This window comes from Enhydra lutris, unplaced genomic scaffold (genome assembly GCF_002288905.1).
Source record: "Enhydra lutris kenyoni isolate GAN:26980312 unplaced genomic scaffold, ASM228890v2 scaffoldscaffold46, whole genome shotgun sequence".
Classification (NCBI taxonomy): Eukaryota; Metazoa; Chordata; class Mammalia; order Carnivora; family Mustelidae; genus Enhydra; species Enhydra lutris.
In genome coordinates, this window is record NW_019154130.1 from 5,964,431 (window position 1) to 5,978,826 (window position 14,396).

Below are 14,396 nucleotides of genomic sequence, written 5' to 3' on the forward strand. Positions count from 1 at the left end.
CCCCCTTTTTCCCTTCTTCCCCCTCCTCCCCTTTCTCCTCCACTCCTTCCTTCTCTTCTTCCTCTTCCTCCTCCTCCTGCTGAGGCTCTCTCTGTACTAATATGTCATCTTCTTTTAATTCCTGTTGCAGACTTTCCACCTCTCTATCATATTGATTATACTCTTCTTCCACTTCTGTTTCTTCATCTTTTTCTTCTTCTTCTAGTGGGAACTCCCCTGCACCTGACATTCTTCTTTATGGAGTTTCCTTTAGAGAAATTTTGACCATAACCATCAGCAGTTCACTCTATTTCCCATTTTAATTTCCTAGTGCATGAACTTATCAATGGACTGTGCAATACCAGCTCTGGTTCCTTTCCATAGGAATAAAAAGAATTTCATACTTCTGGGAAAGCCTGTACCCAATCGGAAGCATATTGATGCCAGGGCCTCTCATCTTTCCAGGAATAACTTTAGAGCCCTGTAACTCATTTTGTATATATTCCTATTCCCACAGGCAAGCAAAATGATAACCCAGGCATCAACAACAATTCTAACAATGTAAATAAGGGCAGAAGCAGCGGCTTAGTGGTTAAAAGCGTGGGCTTTGCAGTCAGCCTCTCCTAGCACCCAATCCTGGTTCCACCACTCACTTGCTCTGAGACCTTGGGCAAGTCACTGTACCCTCAGAGGGCATATGCGCTCACAGGCAGGATAAAAATTAGAACCCTACATTCTGGGGTTGAGATGACCTATGTAAAATGTTCAGTGCAGCTGCCGCAGAGGGCTTGAGAAAGGCAGCAATCGTTTACAAAGTTTAACAGCCTTCTAACATAGTCGTGAGAGACTATTTATTTCTTCCGACAAACTGGAGTTTGAGGCTCTGGGAGTTGAAATGACTTAATTAGCTCACACCGCTAGAAAGAGGCAGACCTCTCTAACGCCCGGTTCCTCCAGGTGGAAAAAGCAGTGCTAAGATTGCAAGCCTGGGGCCTTGAGCACGGGGCCTGCTCCGACTGCAAACTTTGCCGGCGCATCTTGATGCGGGGGCCCAGGGTAGGGGAGGAAAGTGTGGGGGTCTGTGGGGGAAGGGAGGGGGACACAACGCCTAGGCACGGCTCCTTCCTCCAGCTCAGCTCTCTGGGGCCGCCCCGGCCCCTTCCCAGGTGGGGCGAGCGCCCCCCACCCCCGCGGGGCACCAGGTCCTCCCACACCAGGACCCGGCCCCCAACTCACGGAGTGCGCCCTCCGACGGCCTCAAAGGCCCGGCCCTCCCGCCGCCTGGACCCCTCGGTCACCTCCTCAACCTCCAGCGGCCACTGCTTTCTCCTCCACGCGCTCCCTAGCTACGGTTGCCACCCAAGCCCTGTCCCCAAGGTAACCGCCAACACCGCCAGCGGCCGTAAAGCGGGAGGGCCGGCTGGTGGTCACGTGTCCAAGGCTCCGCCGCGCGCGGGCTGGCACGCCCCCTGGCGGTCCACGGGGGAGGCGCGCCGCCGGGGCCCGCGTTGGGAAATTAGCCTTCCTGGTCCCAACCACTGTCTTCGGCTCCCTCCCCGAACTTTTTCCCAAGGCGCCGACGTCTGAGAAGCGGCATTGGTGGCTCCCTGCAGTTCTGACTTTCTGAAGGCTAAGTATGAGCTGTTTGGAAAAATCCTCTTTGTCAAAAGCAAACTAAATTTCCCGGCCTCCTGGACACAGCACGGATCGACCCTCCCCCCTTTCTCATGGGGCACTACCTGTCCTGCGCAGTATTTCAGCTAGCTGGGAGGACATACTATGTAGGCTACGTTATCTTGCTGTTCCTATCACACCATATGTCTGCAAAACCAGCTGGGTTCAACCTATGAGGATCATTTCAAAGTGACTTTCAGCTGCGATCTCACAGAAGCCAGCACACACCGCCATCCTGAGGTTTCTAACGGGAGATCTGCGGGAAACCAGCCAAAGGCACTGCCGCAGAAAACTCTGGGTGCTCTCACTTTAGGAGAATGTGAATGACTCTCCCCGCCCCCCACCCCCCACCCCAAGCCCCAACGCTGGTTGATTAATAACCATACATCGCAAAAAAGAAAAAGGAACAAACTGGATGGTACAAGCTGTATTTATTATAATCTAGGGCTTATAAAAGATTGGAAAACACTTGGGAAAAGAACACACACAATTTAAACAGCAAATGCTAGTAAGCACAGCATGTAGGGCTATAAGGGGGAATGCCCGTGGATGTAGTTTTGAGGAACACACCCAACAGGAAGGTTTTCCCATTGAGCATGAGAATCCATGGCTGGAAGCACGCCCCAGTGCGGACTCCCGTCAGGCAAGCTGGCTTCTGTACCAAGCCCAAGCAAATCCATTCCCAAGGAACCCAGGCATGGCTCATCAGAATGGGCCATACCGCCTCAGAAACAGAAAGTGGTGGGCAAGAAACAGGGAAATAAACATTGTGATAAGATGAAGAGAGAAAGTAGAACACAGGGTCACTAAGAATCACTGAAACCCATGTTGCCATGTGAAAGAAAATAAAAGGAAGAACCCACATTTCCAAGAAGTCAGATCTGCACGCACTGCTGGTTCCCATCAGGGATCACGCACACCTTAGCAGTTTACAAACTACTGTTGATCTGAGGGGATGACCAGGAGGTTCAATTATAAAGAGTCAATTTAGAAGGTAATTTGCAAAAAAAGAAAAAAAAAAGTAATTATCAGGTTTCTTTTTTTTTTTTTTTTTAATTCCAGAAACAAAGGGAGCTTGCTGCCCTCTGGTGGGTTACAGGAGAGGAAGCCGACACCGCAGCGGGTTACCTGGGGAGCCTCCTCATTTTCCCCACTCTTCAAAAGAGCAGTTGTGGTCCTGGAGGATATAATTTCTGTATCCAAGCAGCAATGCCACACTGCAAATGCAGGTGGTGCAAACCCCATTCACTAAAGGCTGATGTTCTTAAAGTGTCGTTGGTCAAATCTTAACTGCAGCACCACTGTTCATTTGTTCTGTCCCAACTTTTTTTTTTTTTTAATAAGCTCTACACCCTATGTGGGGCTTGAACTCAGAGCCCCAAGTTGCATGCTCTACCAACTGAGCCAGCCAGGTGACCCTGTTGTTTAACTTTCTTTCTTTTTTCAAGATTTTATTTTTCTTAAGTAACCTCTACACCCAACATGGGGCTCGAACCTACAACTTCAAAATCAAGAGCTATATGCTCCACTGACTAAGCAGCTAGGCACCCCTGTCCAGCTTTCTATAAGAATGTTCTAATTCCTGTCTGAGCTTTGGTTTGAGAGGTTTTCATAAGAAATTCAGTTAGCACTAAATGTTAACTGAATTTAATTTAAATAAAAATTTAAAAAAAAGAAATTCAGTTGGGGTGATAACATGGTCATATCAACACTGAAAACTGTTTATTTGGGAGAAAAAATTCCTAAAAGAATAAAGTCCTATCAGCTCCTGCCAGAATAAGTCCCGCCCACTTGCCCACAATCCAGAGGACTCCCGTTTAGGGGCCACAGCCTAATTCACAAAAGATACCAAGCACAAATCAAGTTAACAAGGCCTTAAACCCAAGAGATTACACTGGGAGGCCACGGCATTTCCGTCACCCAGAAGTTCAGGCTTCCAACCTCTTCCAGATCCTTAAGCTTCGGGGAAAGAGGAGAAGGAAGAAAGTCCCAACCAGACCCATGGTCCAGGGCAAGGGAAGATGTTTTCCTACTACCATTCCCCAGGGACAATCATCTTTGCAAAGGAATAATGTTGCAGCTGGAAGAAAAAAAGAAAAAGGAACAACGTAAGTTTAGTGGCTCCATTCAGAAGACCGGACAGTGAGCCCCCTAAGTGTTTCACCTGTGCTTTTTTTTTTTTTTTTAAGATTTTATTTATTTAGGGCGCCTGGGTGGCTCAGTGGGTTAAGCCGCTGCCTTCGGCTCAGGTCGTGATCCCAGGTCCTGGGTTCGAGCCCCGCATCGGGCTTTCTGCTCGGCGGGGGGCCTGCTTCCTCCTCTCTCTCTGCCTGCTTCTCTGCCTACTTGTGATTTCTCTCTGTCAAATAAATAAATAAAATCTTAAAAAAAAAAAAAAAGATTTTATTTATTTATTTGACAGACAGAGATCACAACTAGGCAGAGAGGCAGGCAGAGGGAGAGGGGGGAAGCAGGCTCCCCGCTGAGCAGAGAGCCCGATGCGGGGTTCAATCCCAGGACCCTGAGATCACGACCTGAGCGGAAGGCAGAGGCTTTAACCCACTGAGCCACCCAGGCGCCCCTCGCCTGTGCTTTTTAATTCTTTTAGAGCAAATGCCCAGGTAAGGCGAGAACCAGAGTGACCAGGGCTCCCTCTGCCTCCATACCTGTGATCTCACTGCTGCTGTAGGTGCTTATCAGGCGATCTGAGGGAAATCCTCATTTCCCAGTGGCCCCCCACCTCCTCCCCACAGCTTTAGGGCTGACACGCACTCAAGTGACAGCTGACAGGGTGTTGTCAGCGAGCAGAAATGATACTTTACCCCAGCAGTCCTTTTCCTGCCCAGCGGGTCGGGACAAGTCTAAGCTGGTGTTTCTCCCCTCTGCGGATCACTGTCACATTCAAGGGTTTCTGAAAGGAAAAGAGGCTCATTTGATAGTCCACGTGTTTCATATTCAAAGAGATTCAGACTAACAAGCCGAAATACTGACTTTTCACACCAGAGTGGTAAGGATGCTTTATTAAACATAGTCCCGTAGTTGTCAAGAGTGTGGGGGACGTGACACTCTTGGGGCAGCCGATGGGTCACAAATTGGTAGGGTCTTCCTGGACAAACGTGTCTCCCCACCAAAAAAAATCTTTAAAAAGGTGAACACGAGATATATTTTGCAGAAGTACAAGATGATATATGAACAAAGTGTTCCTTCTAGGACTGTTTATAAATTCAAAACCTGAAAACACTCAAAATATCCCTCGATAAGGTATTATTCAAATATACCATAGTGAATGAAGCAGTTTTAGTAAAAACAAAACGAGCAAAGTATGAACCCCTTTGAATATATGCTTTTTTGTTTGGTTTTTGTTTTTTATTTCTTTTTTTTTTTTTAATTCTTTTTTAAGAAGGCTCCATGCCCAATGGGGGGCTCGAACTCTTGACCCTGAGATCAAGAAGTGCATGCTCTACCAACTGACCCAGCCAGGCACCCCTGAATATACCTTCTAAAAGGGGATATAAATTGCTTCATGCATACAAAGATTTCTGGAAGATATACGAAAAAACTGTGAACAATGGTTACTTGCAGAGAGAAGCACTGGGAGTTTGGAGTGAAAGAGGATGACATGTATATCTTTTTTTTTTTAATCCTTTTCTTTGAAGATTTTATTTATTTGAGAGAGAGCAAGCGAGAGAGTACAAGCAGGGGGAACAGCAGAGGAAACGGCAGAGGGAGAGGGAGAAGCAGACTCCCTGCTCAGGCTCCGGGCCCAATTCCAGGACCCTGGGATCATGACTTAAGCCGAAGGCAGACGCTTACCCAACTGAGCCACCCAGGCACCCCACTTTTATGTCTTTCTGTACCATTAATTTGTTTTTATCATGTGTATGTATTACTTTGATGTAAAAAACTAAAATACAATACATATGAAGGAAACTTAACAAACTACAACAAGGTGCATCAAAGTCTAGAACTTCTGTGCATCAAAGGCCACTATCAACAGAGTGAAAAGTAGCTCACAGGACGGGAGAAAATATTGGCAAATCATATATCCAATAAGGGATTAATATCTAGAATATGTGGGGCGCCTGGGTGGCTCAGTCTTTAAGTGGCTGCCTTTGGCTCAGGTCATGATCCTGGGATCCTGGGATCGAGCCCCATGGCTCCTTGCTCAGCGGGAAGTCTGCTTCTCCCTCTCCCACTCCTCCTGCTTATGTTCCCTCTTTTGCTGTGTCTCTCCCTGTCAAATTTAAAAAAAAAAAAAAATCCAGAATATGTAAAGAACTCCTAAAACTCACAATAGCAAACCACCCAATTAAAAAATAAGCAAAAAACTCAAGCAGACATCTCTCCAAAAAAGATAAACAAATGGCCAAAAGCACATGAAACAATGTTTCACATCACAAATCAATGAAGAAATACAAATCAAAACCACAGCGAGGTATCACTACACATCCACTTGAATGACTATTGTCCAAAAACAGAAAATGACAAGAGTTGGCGAGGATGTAGAGAAACGGGAACCCTCGTGCCCTGCTGGGGGGAATGAAAAATGGCCAGTCGCTGTGGAGAACGGTATGGCTGTTCCTCAAACAAGTGATGATAGAATGACCACATAATCCTGCAATTTTTTTTTCTCAAAATTTACTTATTTATTTGAGAGAGCGAGTGAGCGTGCAAGGGGAGGGGCAGAGGGAGTCCCAAGCAGACTCTGCTCTGAGCACAGAGCCCCAAGCAGGGCCTGATCTCATGACCCCGAAGATCACAACCTGGGCCAAAACCAAGAGTCAGATGCCTAACCGACAGTGCCACCCAGAAGCCCCCACATAATCCTGCAATTAAACCTCCTGGTATACACCCCAAGAATTGAAAGCTGGGACTTGAACAGGTATTTGTGTAACCCTGTTCATAGCAGCATTATTCATAACAGTCAAGAGATGGAAGCCAACCAAGCGTCCATCAACGGACAAGCGGATGTACAAAACGTGGTCTATTCACACACAAACGCGGACACACACGATGATGTGGATGGACCATGAAGACAGTATGCTAAATAAATCCACCAGCCACAGAAGGAGAAAGAGAGTCTGATCCACTGGTAGGTGCAAATCCCACTGAGAGCAAATTCACAGAGACAGAAGACAGATGAGTGATCTCCAGAGGCTTGGGGAGAGGAGAATGGGAAGTTAGTGTTTAACAGATACAGAGTTTCAGTCTGGAAAGTTGAGAAAGTTCTGCCGATGGATGGAGGAGATGGCTGCAGGATAGGATGTACTTAATGCCAGAGAACTGCACACTTAGAAACGGTCAAAGTGTTAAATTTATGTTATGTATATTTTACCACAATTTTTAAATTATGGCAGATCTAGCAATGGAATTTCTGAAATATGACAAAATAAGAAGAAAAAAAGAGAAAGATGCCATTTTTCACCTAGATGGTCAAAGAAGAAGAAAGAGCACAGGTGAGAGATGTCAAGAAGCAAGCCCTCACATACACTGCTCGAGAAAATATGAACTGATCCAAGCTTTCTGGAGGGCACTTGACAACATCTATCAGATCTGTAAATGTGCATTGCCTCTGACCTAGTAATTCCACTTCCAGAAATCTCTCCGACAAAACCCCTCACACAAAACAAGAATATTTACTACCTCATTGCTGGAGATGGCCAAACATAGGACACAACCTAAATGTCTGCTACTGAGGGCTGGTGACATAAAAGATAGCAGACCAACAAATGGAATATGGGAATATACCCACATGGGAATCTTGGGAGGAGGACCCAGAACACTATGTATAGTAGGTCTTGGGTTTTTTTGTTTGTTTGTTTGTTTTTTAAGACATCTATTTATTTATTTGACAGAGAGAGAGAGATCACAAGTAGGCAGAGAGGCAGGCGGAGAGAGAGGAGGAAGCAGGCTCCCCGCCGAGCAGAGAGCCCGATGCGGGGCTCGATCCCAGGACCCTGAAACCATGACCTGAGCTGAAGGCAGAGGCTTTAACCCACTGAGCCACCCAGGTGCCCCTGATAGGTCTTGTTTGTCTCCTTTTTCAAGGAGAAATCACTATAGGCATATTCATTCATACTTAAGAAATGTGTGATGTGCTTCTGGTTCTAGAAATGATATCCCTAGACAAGCTAGAAACGCAGAGGTCATCCTTGACATGAGATAGGTGTCATATTAAAGCCCATATACTTTCATCCTAAAGGTCTAATTTACTCACTTCCTTCTACCCGCAGCCCATACACCAAAACCATCATCACCCCTTGACCAGGCTGCTAAAACTGTCAGCCCTCCAATCAGCTCTCTACGTCTACCCAGCATCTGGAGAAATCCTTCCGAGACACAAAGCTGCCTACATTTGTTACCCTCAGTTTGGAAGTGTGCATGGCTCTCTACTGCTCCTCAGGGAAAGAGAATGAAATCTTGATAGGACCACAAGGCCTTGTGCAGTCTGGCCCCTGCCAATTTCCCAGACCTACCTCCTCTCTCCCTACTCCCTTTCTCCTTGTTCTGGGCTCCAGCCATCTTCTCTGGCCCTCCCACCTCAGGGACATGACCCTGCTGGAAGGCTCCTCTTGCCGCTTCCCTGCCAGTTTCTGGCCTTGATCAACTTCTTTTAAGATTTTATCTTTCTAAGTAATCTCCACACCCAACATGGGGTTCAAACCCACAACCCCAAGATCAAGATCACATGATCCACCGACTGAGCCAGTGAGGCAACCCCAGGCCTTGATCAACTTTTAACACTCACAGGTCACGTCCTCAGGAAGGTGATCCTAAGACCCATCATTGCTCTCCCAGCCTTCTCGAATTTTCCCTTCATGACACTCATGAGAGTGTATAATTACATCTGATTAGTTTGTCTCCCCCACAAAAGCATTCTCGAGGCAAGGGCCTTCTGTTTTTCTGTGTTGCTCCCACTCCAGTGTCCACACCTTGTCCAGCCCTCAAGCAGAGCAGGGAAGGGACTTAAAGGAGGGACAGACCCTCTTTCTTCAAAAACGTTTACCCTACCTGCGGCTTTTATACTAAAAACGCATGATTTTTATTTATGGGAGATATAATTAATATACAACCAAATCCATTTTGAAGTATACCATTCGGGGGGGGTTAGTATATTCAGACATTTGTACAACCATAACCACCACCTCACTGAAGAACATTTTCAGAAGACCCCTGTGCCAAAAGCACTCCCCATTCCGTCCTCCATTCAGCCCCAGGCGACCACCAACCTGCTTTCCGTCTCCGTGGATTTGCACGGTTCTGGACACTTCACATTAACCAAATTCTAAAACACGCAGCCCTTTGGGTCTGGTTTCTTTCAGCACAAATCCTTTCAAGGCTCATCCATGTTATAACATGTCGCACTCCATTCTTTTCTTTTAAAAGATTTTATTTATTTATTTAACAGACAGAGATCACAAGTAGGCAGAGAGGCAGGCAGAGACAGAGAGAGGAGGAAGCAGGCTCCCCGCTGAGCAGAGAGCCCCATGTGGGGCTCTATCCCAGGACCCTGGGATCATGGCCTGAGCCGAAGGCAGAGGCTTAACTCACTGAGCCACCGTGGCGCCCCCTATGTTCTTTTCTACAGTTCAATACAACATGCATTGTTTATAATAAAGATGACTTTTTAAAAAATTTAAGATCTTTTTTCCTTTGAAAATACATGCATGTGATGCAGAAACTGAGCTTTGGGAAGTTACCAAAAGACAGAGATTTGTCTACAAGAGGACTGATTTCCAGGTTTCCATAAAATTGGAAACTACCTAAATGTCTAAAAACAGAAATGTGGTAGGGGTTTTTTGTATCATTTTTCTAAAGTCACAAAGCGGACTCTTGATTCTCAAGTTGGACTCTGGTTCCGGGAGGATCCAGGGCCCTGAGGGGGTGAGGTCTCCCCATCCCAGCAGTTTGATATATTGGAATTCCCCAAGGAATTTCATTTGAGAAAAGGTGCTAATGGGGCACCTGGGTGGCTCAGCAGGTTAAGCCTCTGCCTTCAGCTCAGGTCATGATCTCAGGGTCCTGGGATGGAGCCCCGCATCAGGCTTTCTGCTTAGCAAGGAGCCTGCTTCCCCCCTCTCTCTCTGCCTACTTGTGATCTCTCTCTGTCAAATAAATAAATAAAATCTTTAAAAAGAAAGAAAAGGTACTATTACTTAAAAATGTTCAATAACTACTTTTGTAAAAAAGGATTCAGAGTGGCCATGCCCTGTGTGACAGCTGATAATAATATTGTATTGCCTATTTGAAAGTTGCTAAGAGAGTAAACCTTAAACGTTCTCATCACAAGAAAAAAATTTTAACTACGATGATGGATGTTAACTAGACTTATTGTGATGATTATTTTTGTAACATATACAGATACTGAATCATTACACTGTACCTCGTAGCTAACATAATGTTATATGTCAATTATACCTCAATAAAAAAGAAAAAGGATTCACAGATCTATGAAGTGTTTAATAATATATTTAACTAGAAAAGACAGACTAAAAACCAGTAGCTGTTATCGCTAATCACCAAAAACTGGAAACAACCTAACTGTCCCTCGCTGGTAAATGGGCAAACCATCTGGCACTCATCTACGCAGCGGGGCACGACTGAGCAGTAAAAAGGCACGAACAACAGACACACACAACAATACGGAAGAGATCTCAGATGTACGCCGCCAAGGGCAAGGAACCAGAGTTAAAAGGTGACGCACACTGTGTGGTTCCATTTATAGGACATTCTTGAAAAGGAACAACTGTAGGGCACAGATTGTGGGGTGGAGGCTGGGGGAGGGGTTAACCACAGATATGAGGCCATTTTGGGGAGGACGATGGAACTGTTCTGTATCTTCATTACAGTGGCAGTTCCCAGACTATGTACATGTGTCAAAATTCCCAGTACCGTACACCATACAGGGTAAATTTGCTGTAGGTAAATTACCCTAATAAAAAGAGCCAATAACTCTATATGCTGCTATATAAACAGACCGACCCCAGAAAAACACACAGTGGCTACCTCTGGAGGAGAGATTTTTCATTATACATTCTTTGATTCAGTCTTAAACATGTGTATGTATTACCTCTTCCAGAAAAACAGAGACATATTTACAAAACAAACCAGTAACAATGAGCCCAGGCAACTGCAAAGTTTCGAAGAGTGTGCAGCAAGGTGCACAGGACATGTGAGAAAACCATAACCCTAGGAAAGTCTGGGGAAAAGGAGTGAGAAAGCAGGAGAGACTCTGGGTAAACATAACAGAAGAAAGCTACATCTAGAACCCTCACTAACATGACAGGACAACCGACAGTAACGAAGGAATACCACCACAGGACAAATAAATCGCATGAAAGGGGACTACAAAGATGAGAGAAGGCACCAGAATGAAAAGCCAACAGAAACCGTCAAGTGGTAACTGAGCAAGGACAGAAAACAGAAACCCTGTGTGGTGGGTTCTAGAAAGTGCCCATAAATTCTTTGATATTCCTTTAAGAGGAAAGCCCTACCTTTGAGTGTGGGCTGGACTTGGGTGAGTCACTTCTAATGAACAGAATCATGTGGAAGTGATAACGTGTGTCTTCAGACACTGGGTCAAAGGGGGCTCCACTGCTTCCTCTCTGCATTCTCCAGGACCCTCACTCTGAGGGGAGTGGCGGCCATGTTGTGGGGACACTCCAACAGCACTACAGAGGGGCCCAAGCGACAAGGAACTGACGTGCTATTAGCCATGTGAGTGGGGCATCTTGGAAACAGATTTTCTAACCTCGGTCAAGCCCTCAGATGACTACAGCTGCTGCCAACATCTTGACTACAACCTCACGAGACTGTAGGCCAGAACCGCCCAGCTAAAACACGCCTGGACATCCAGCCCTCAGGAACTGTGAGAGATAATAAATTTAAGCTGCTAAGTTTATGGTGACTTTTTTTTTTTTATCACCAATAAACAACTAATAAACCCTTCATGGCGACAGGTTAAAAAGACGCTGATATATGTGCCTGGGTGGCTCAGTGAGTTAAGCCTCTGCCTTTGGCTCAGGTCATGATCTCAGGATCCTGGGTCAAGCCTCATGTTGGGCTCCACACTCAGCGGGGAACCCGCTTCTCCCTCTCCCTCTGTTCCCTCCCCCTGCTCATGCTTGCTCTCTCTCTCTCTAAAATAAACAACAACAAAAAAAATCTTTAAAAAAAAGAAGCTGATAAAGAACAAATGAATTTGTCCTAGGCAATCCCAGAAAGGTTCAGAACAAACAGACCAATGGATCATAAAGAATAAGAATCCCACTCATAAAAATTTGATATATAACAGAGGTGGCAATATAAATGAGTGGGTAAAGTATTAACTATTCACTAAGGGTTTGGGGACAACTCCTATCCATCTGGGGGAAGAAAAACTTTTGGTACCCTACCTCACACCATTCACAGAATTAATTCCAGATGAGGTATATACTAAGCTGCTGTATATGTAACAAATGTCCACACGATGTCTTCTACATGAATGTTCACAGGGATATTATTCAACAGACATAAAGTGAAACCACATCCAACATTCATCAACTGACGAATGGATAAATGAAATGGGTGAGTAATGTATGTCCACACAAAAGGGTATTCCTCGGCCACAAAAGGGATGGTACTGACGCCTGCTACAACATGGGTGAACCTTGAAAACACGATGCTAAGCAAAAGAAGTTAATCACCAAATATCCCATGTTAAATGATCCCACTTAAAGGAAATGTCCAGAATAAGCAGATCCATAGAGACTAGAAGTTTAGTGCTTCAGGGGTAGGTGAGTAGGGAGAAGGGGGAGTGACTGCTAGGGGGTATGGAGCTGATTTTCAAGGTGTGAAAATGTTCTAAGATTGACTGTGCTGATGGATGCACAGCTCTATGCATATACTAAAAACCACGGAGTTATGCACTTTTTTTTTTTTTTGTAATCTCTACACCCAACGTGAAGCTCAAACTCAAAACCCCGAGATCAAAAGTCACATACTCCACCGACTGAGCCGCCCAGGTGCGCCCAGCTATGCACTTTAAATGGGGGAACTATACAGTATGTGAATTATACCTTGAAACTGTTAAAAAAAAATAAAAAAGATTGGGGCACCTGGCTGGCTCAGTTGGTAAAGCAGCTGACTCTTGATTTTGACTCAAGTTATGATCTCAGGGTTGTGCAATCAAGCCCCACATTGGGTTCACACTGGGCGTGGAGCCTGCCAAAGATTCTCTCCTCTCCTTCTCCCTCTACTGCCTCTCTCTCTCTCTCTCTAAAAAAAAAATAATAATAATAATAATAGGGGCACCTGGGTGGCTCAAGACAGTTAAGTGTCTTCCTTCGGCTCAGGTCATGATTCCAGGGTCCTGGGATAAAGCCCCGCATCGGGCTCCCTGCTCTCCATAGGAAGCCTGCTTCTCCCTCTCCCACTCCCCCTGCTTGTGTTCCTTCTCTCGCTCTGTCTCTCTCTGTCAAATAAATAAATAAAATCTAAAACAAAAAACAAAAAGACAAAGTGTGGATCTTTGCCAAGGTAACTTCTGTTAAAGTTACATTACTGAGCCATGCGCTGAGGTCATCAGGTGGAAATGCTGTGTAAAAGCCTACTGACTGCAACCAATTTTGAATCCCAAGCCTTACTGTATTTTCAAGGACTGAAACTGACCATCTGCACGTGAATCACATTCTAATGTACTCATCCCTGTCCCATATTTCCTTAAATTCTCAGGTATGGTTTAGGCAGGGAAGACCTTGTGATCTTAACAAATTTAACAAAATGGTTATCTAAGTAACTTAAAAAAAAAAAAAAAACAAAACCAAAACACTTCCAAGTAATCAAAGTTACCATACACTAAGTTAAAAAACAAGGAGCTAATGGGAAAAACATATATAGCATGAAAACAGGCCAAGGTTTCGTATCTGGAGTATGCAAAAAATTCCTACCAATCATTTTTTTTTTTTTAAAAGACAAATAACCCAAGAGAAAAAAAGATGGGAAAAAAGGTAAACAGACAATCCACAGAGATGAAAATAGGAACATCAATGGACATATAAAATAAAGATACTCCATCTCACTGGTAATCAGGAAAATACAAATTAAAATAAGATGCCGTTTCAGCAAAAATGTTAAAAGATCAGCAATACAGAGTACCATGGATGATATGATGCACTCACATACTGTTGGTCGGGGTACAAATTAGTGAAACTTTTTTGGATTACCTACTATAAGTGTGTTTAATACACTGAGAGCCTACAATTCTATTTTCTGGTATTTCCGTCAAGAAGTAGTATGTGAACAAGGATATATGACTGTTCATGTTAGTATAAAATCAAAAATAACCAAAACGTCCCCTGATAAGGCAGGGGATGGATAAGCTGGGGTCCGTTCGTACAAGGGAGTGCTATGAGCAATACAGCAGAGCAAGGTATGTCACAATGCAAAGCTCTCCGAGAAACACTGAAAGCAGGGGTGGGAAGCAGGGCGGGAGTATTGATACAGGGTGGCTGCAAAGGCCTCTCCCAGGTGTCATTTGTACAAAATGAGGGACGGGGGTACCTGGGTGGCTCAGTGGGTTAAAGCCTCTGCCTTCAGCTCAGGTCATGATCCCAGGGTCCTGGGATCGAGCCCCGCGTCGGGCTCTCTGCTCCACAGGGAGCCTGCTTCCTCCTCTCTCTCTCTCTCTCTCTCTCTGCCTACTTGTAATCTCTGTCAGTCAAATGGGTAAATAAAATCTTTAAAAAAAAAAAAAAAAAAAAAAA

At 45.0% G+C, this 14,396-nt stretch overlaps 1 protein-coding gene across 2 annotated transcripts in view; it reads right to left on the minus strand.

Moving 5' to 3' along the window:
* Positions 1-3,353: 3,353 nt before the first annotated feature.
* The window catches only part of LOC111156408 (proteasome 26S subunit, non-ATPase 9), a 21,438-nt gene continuing 10,395 nt past the window's right edge, over positions 3,354-14,396 (minus strand). For both annotated transcript variants that reach the window (XM_022517282.1, XM_022517283.1), the window contains 2 exons: positions 4,476-4,564; positions 3,354-3,733 (listed from right to left, as the gene is read on the minus strand). In XM_022517282.1, the coding sequence (XP_022372990.1) occupies positions 3,706-3,733; positions 4,476-4,564 (117 nt within the window). In that variant the 3' untranslated portion in view covers positions 3,354-3,705. The remainder of the gene's footprint in view (positions 3,734-4,475; positions 4,565-14,396) is intronic.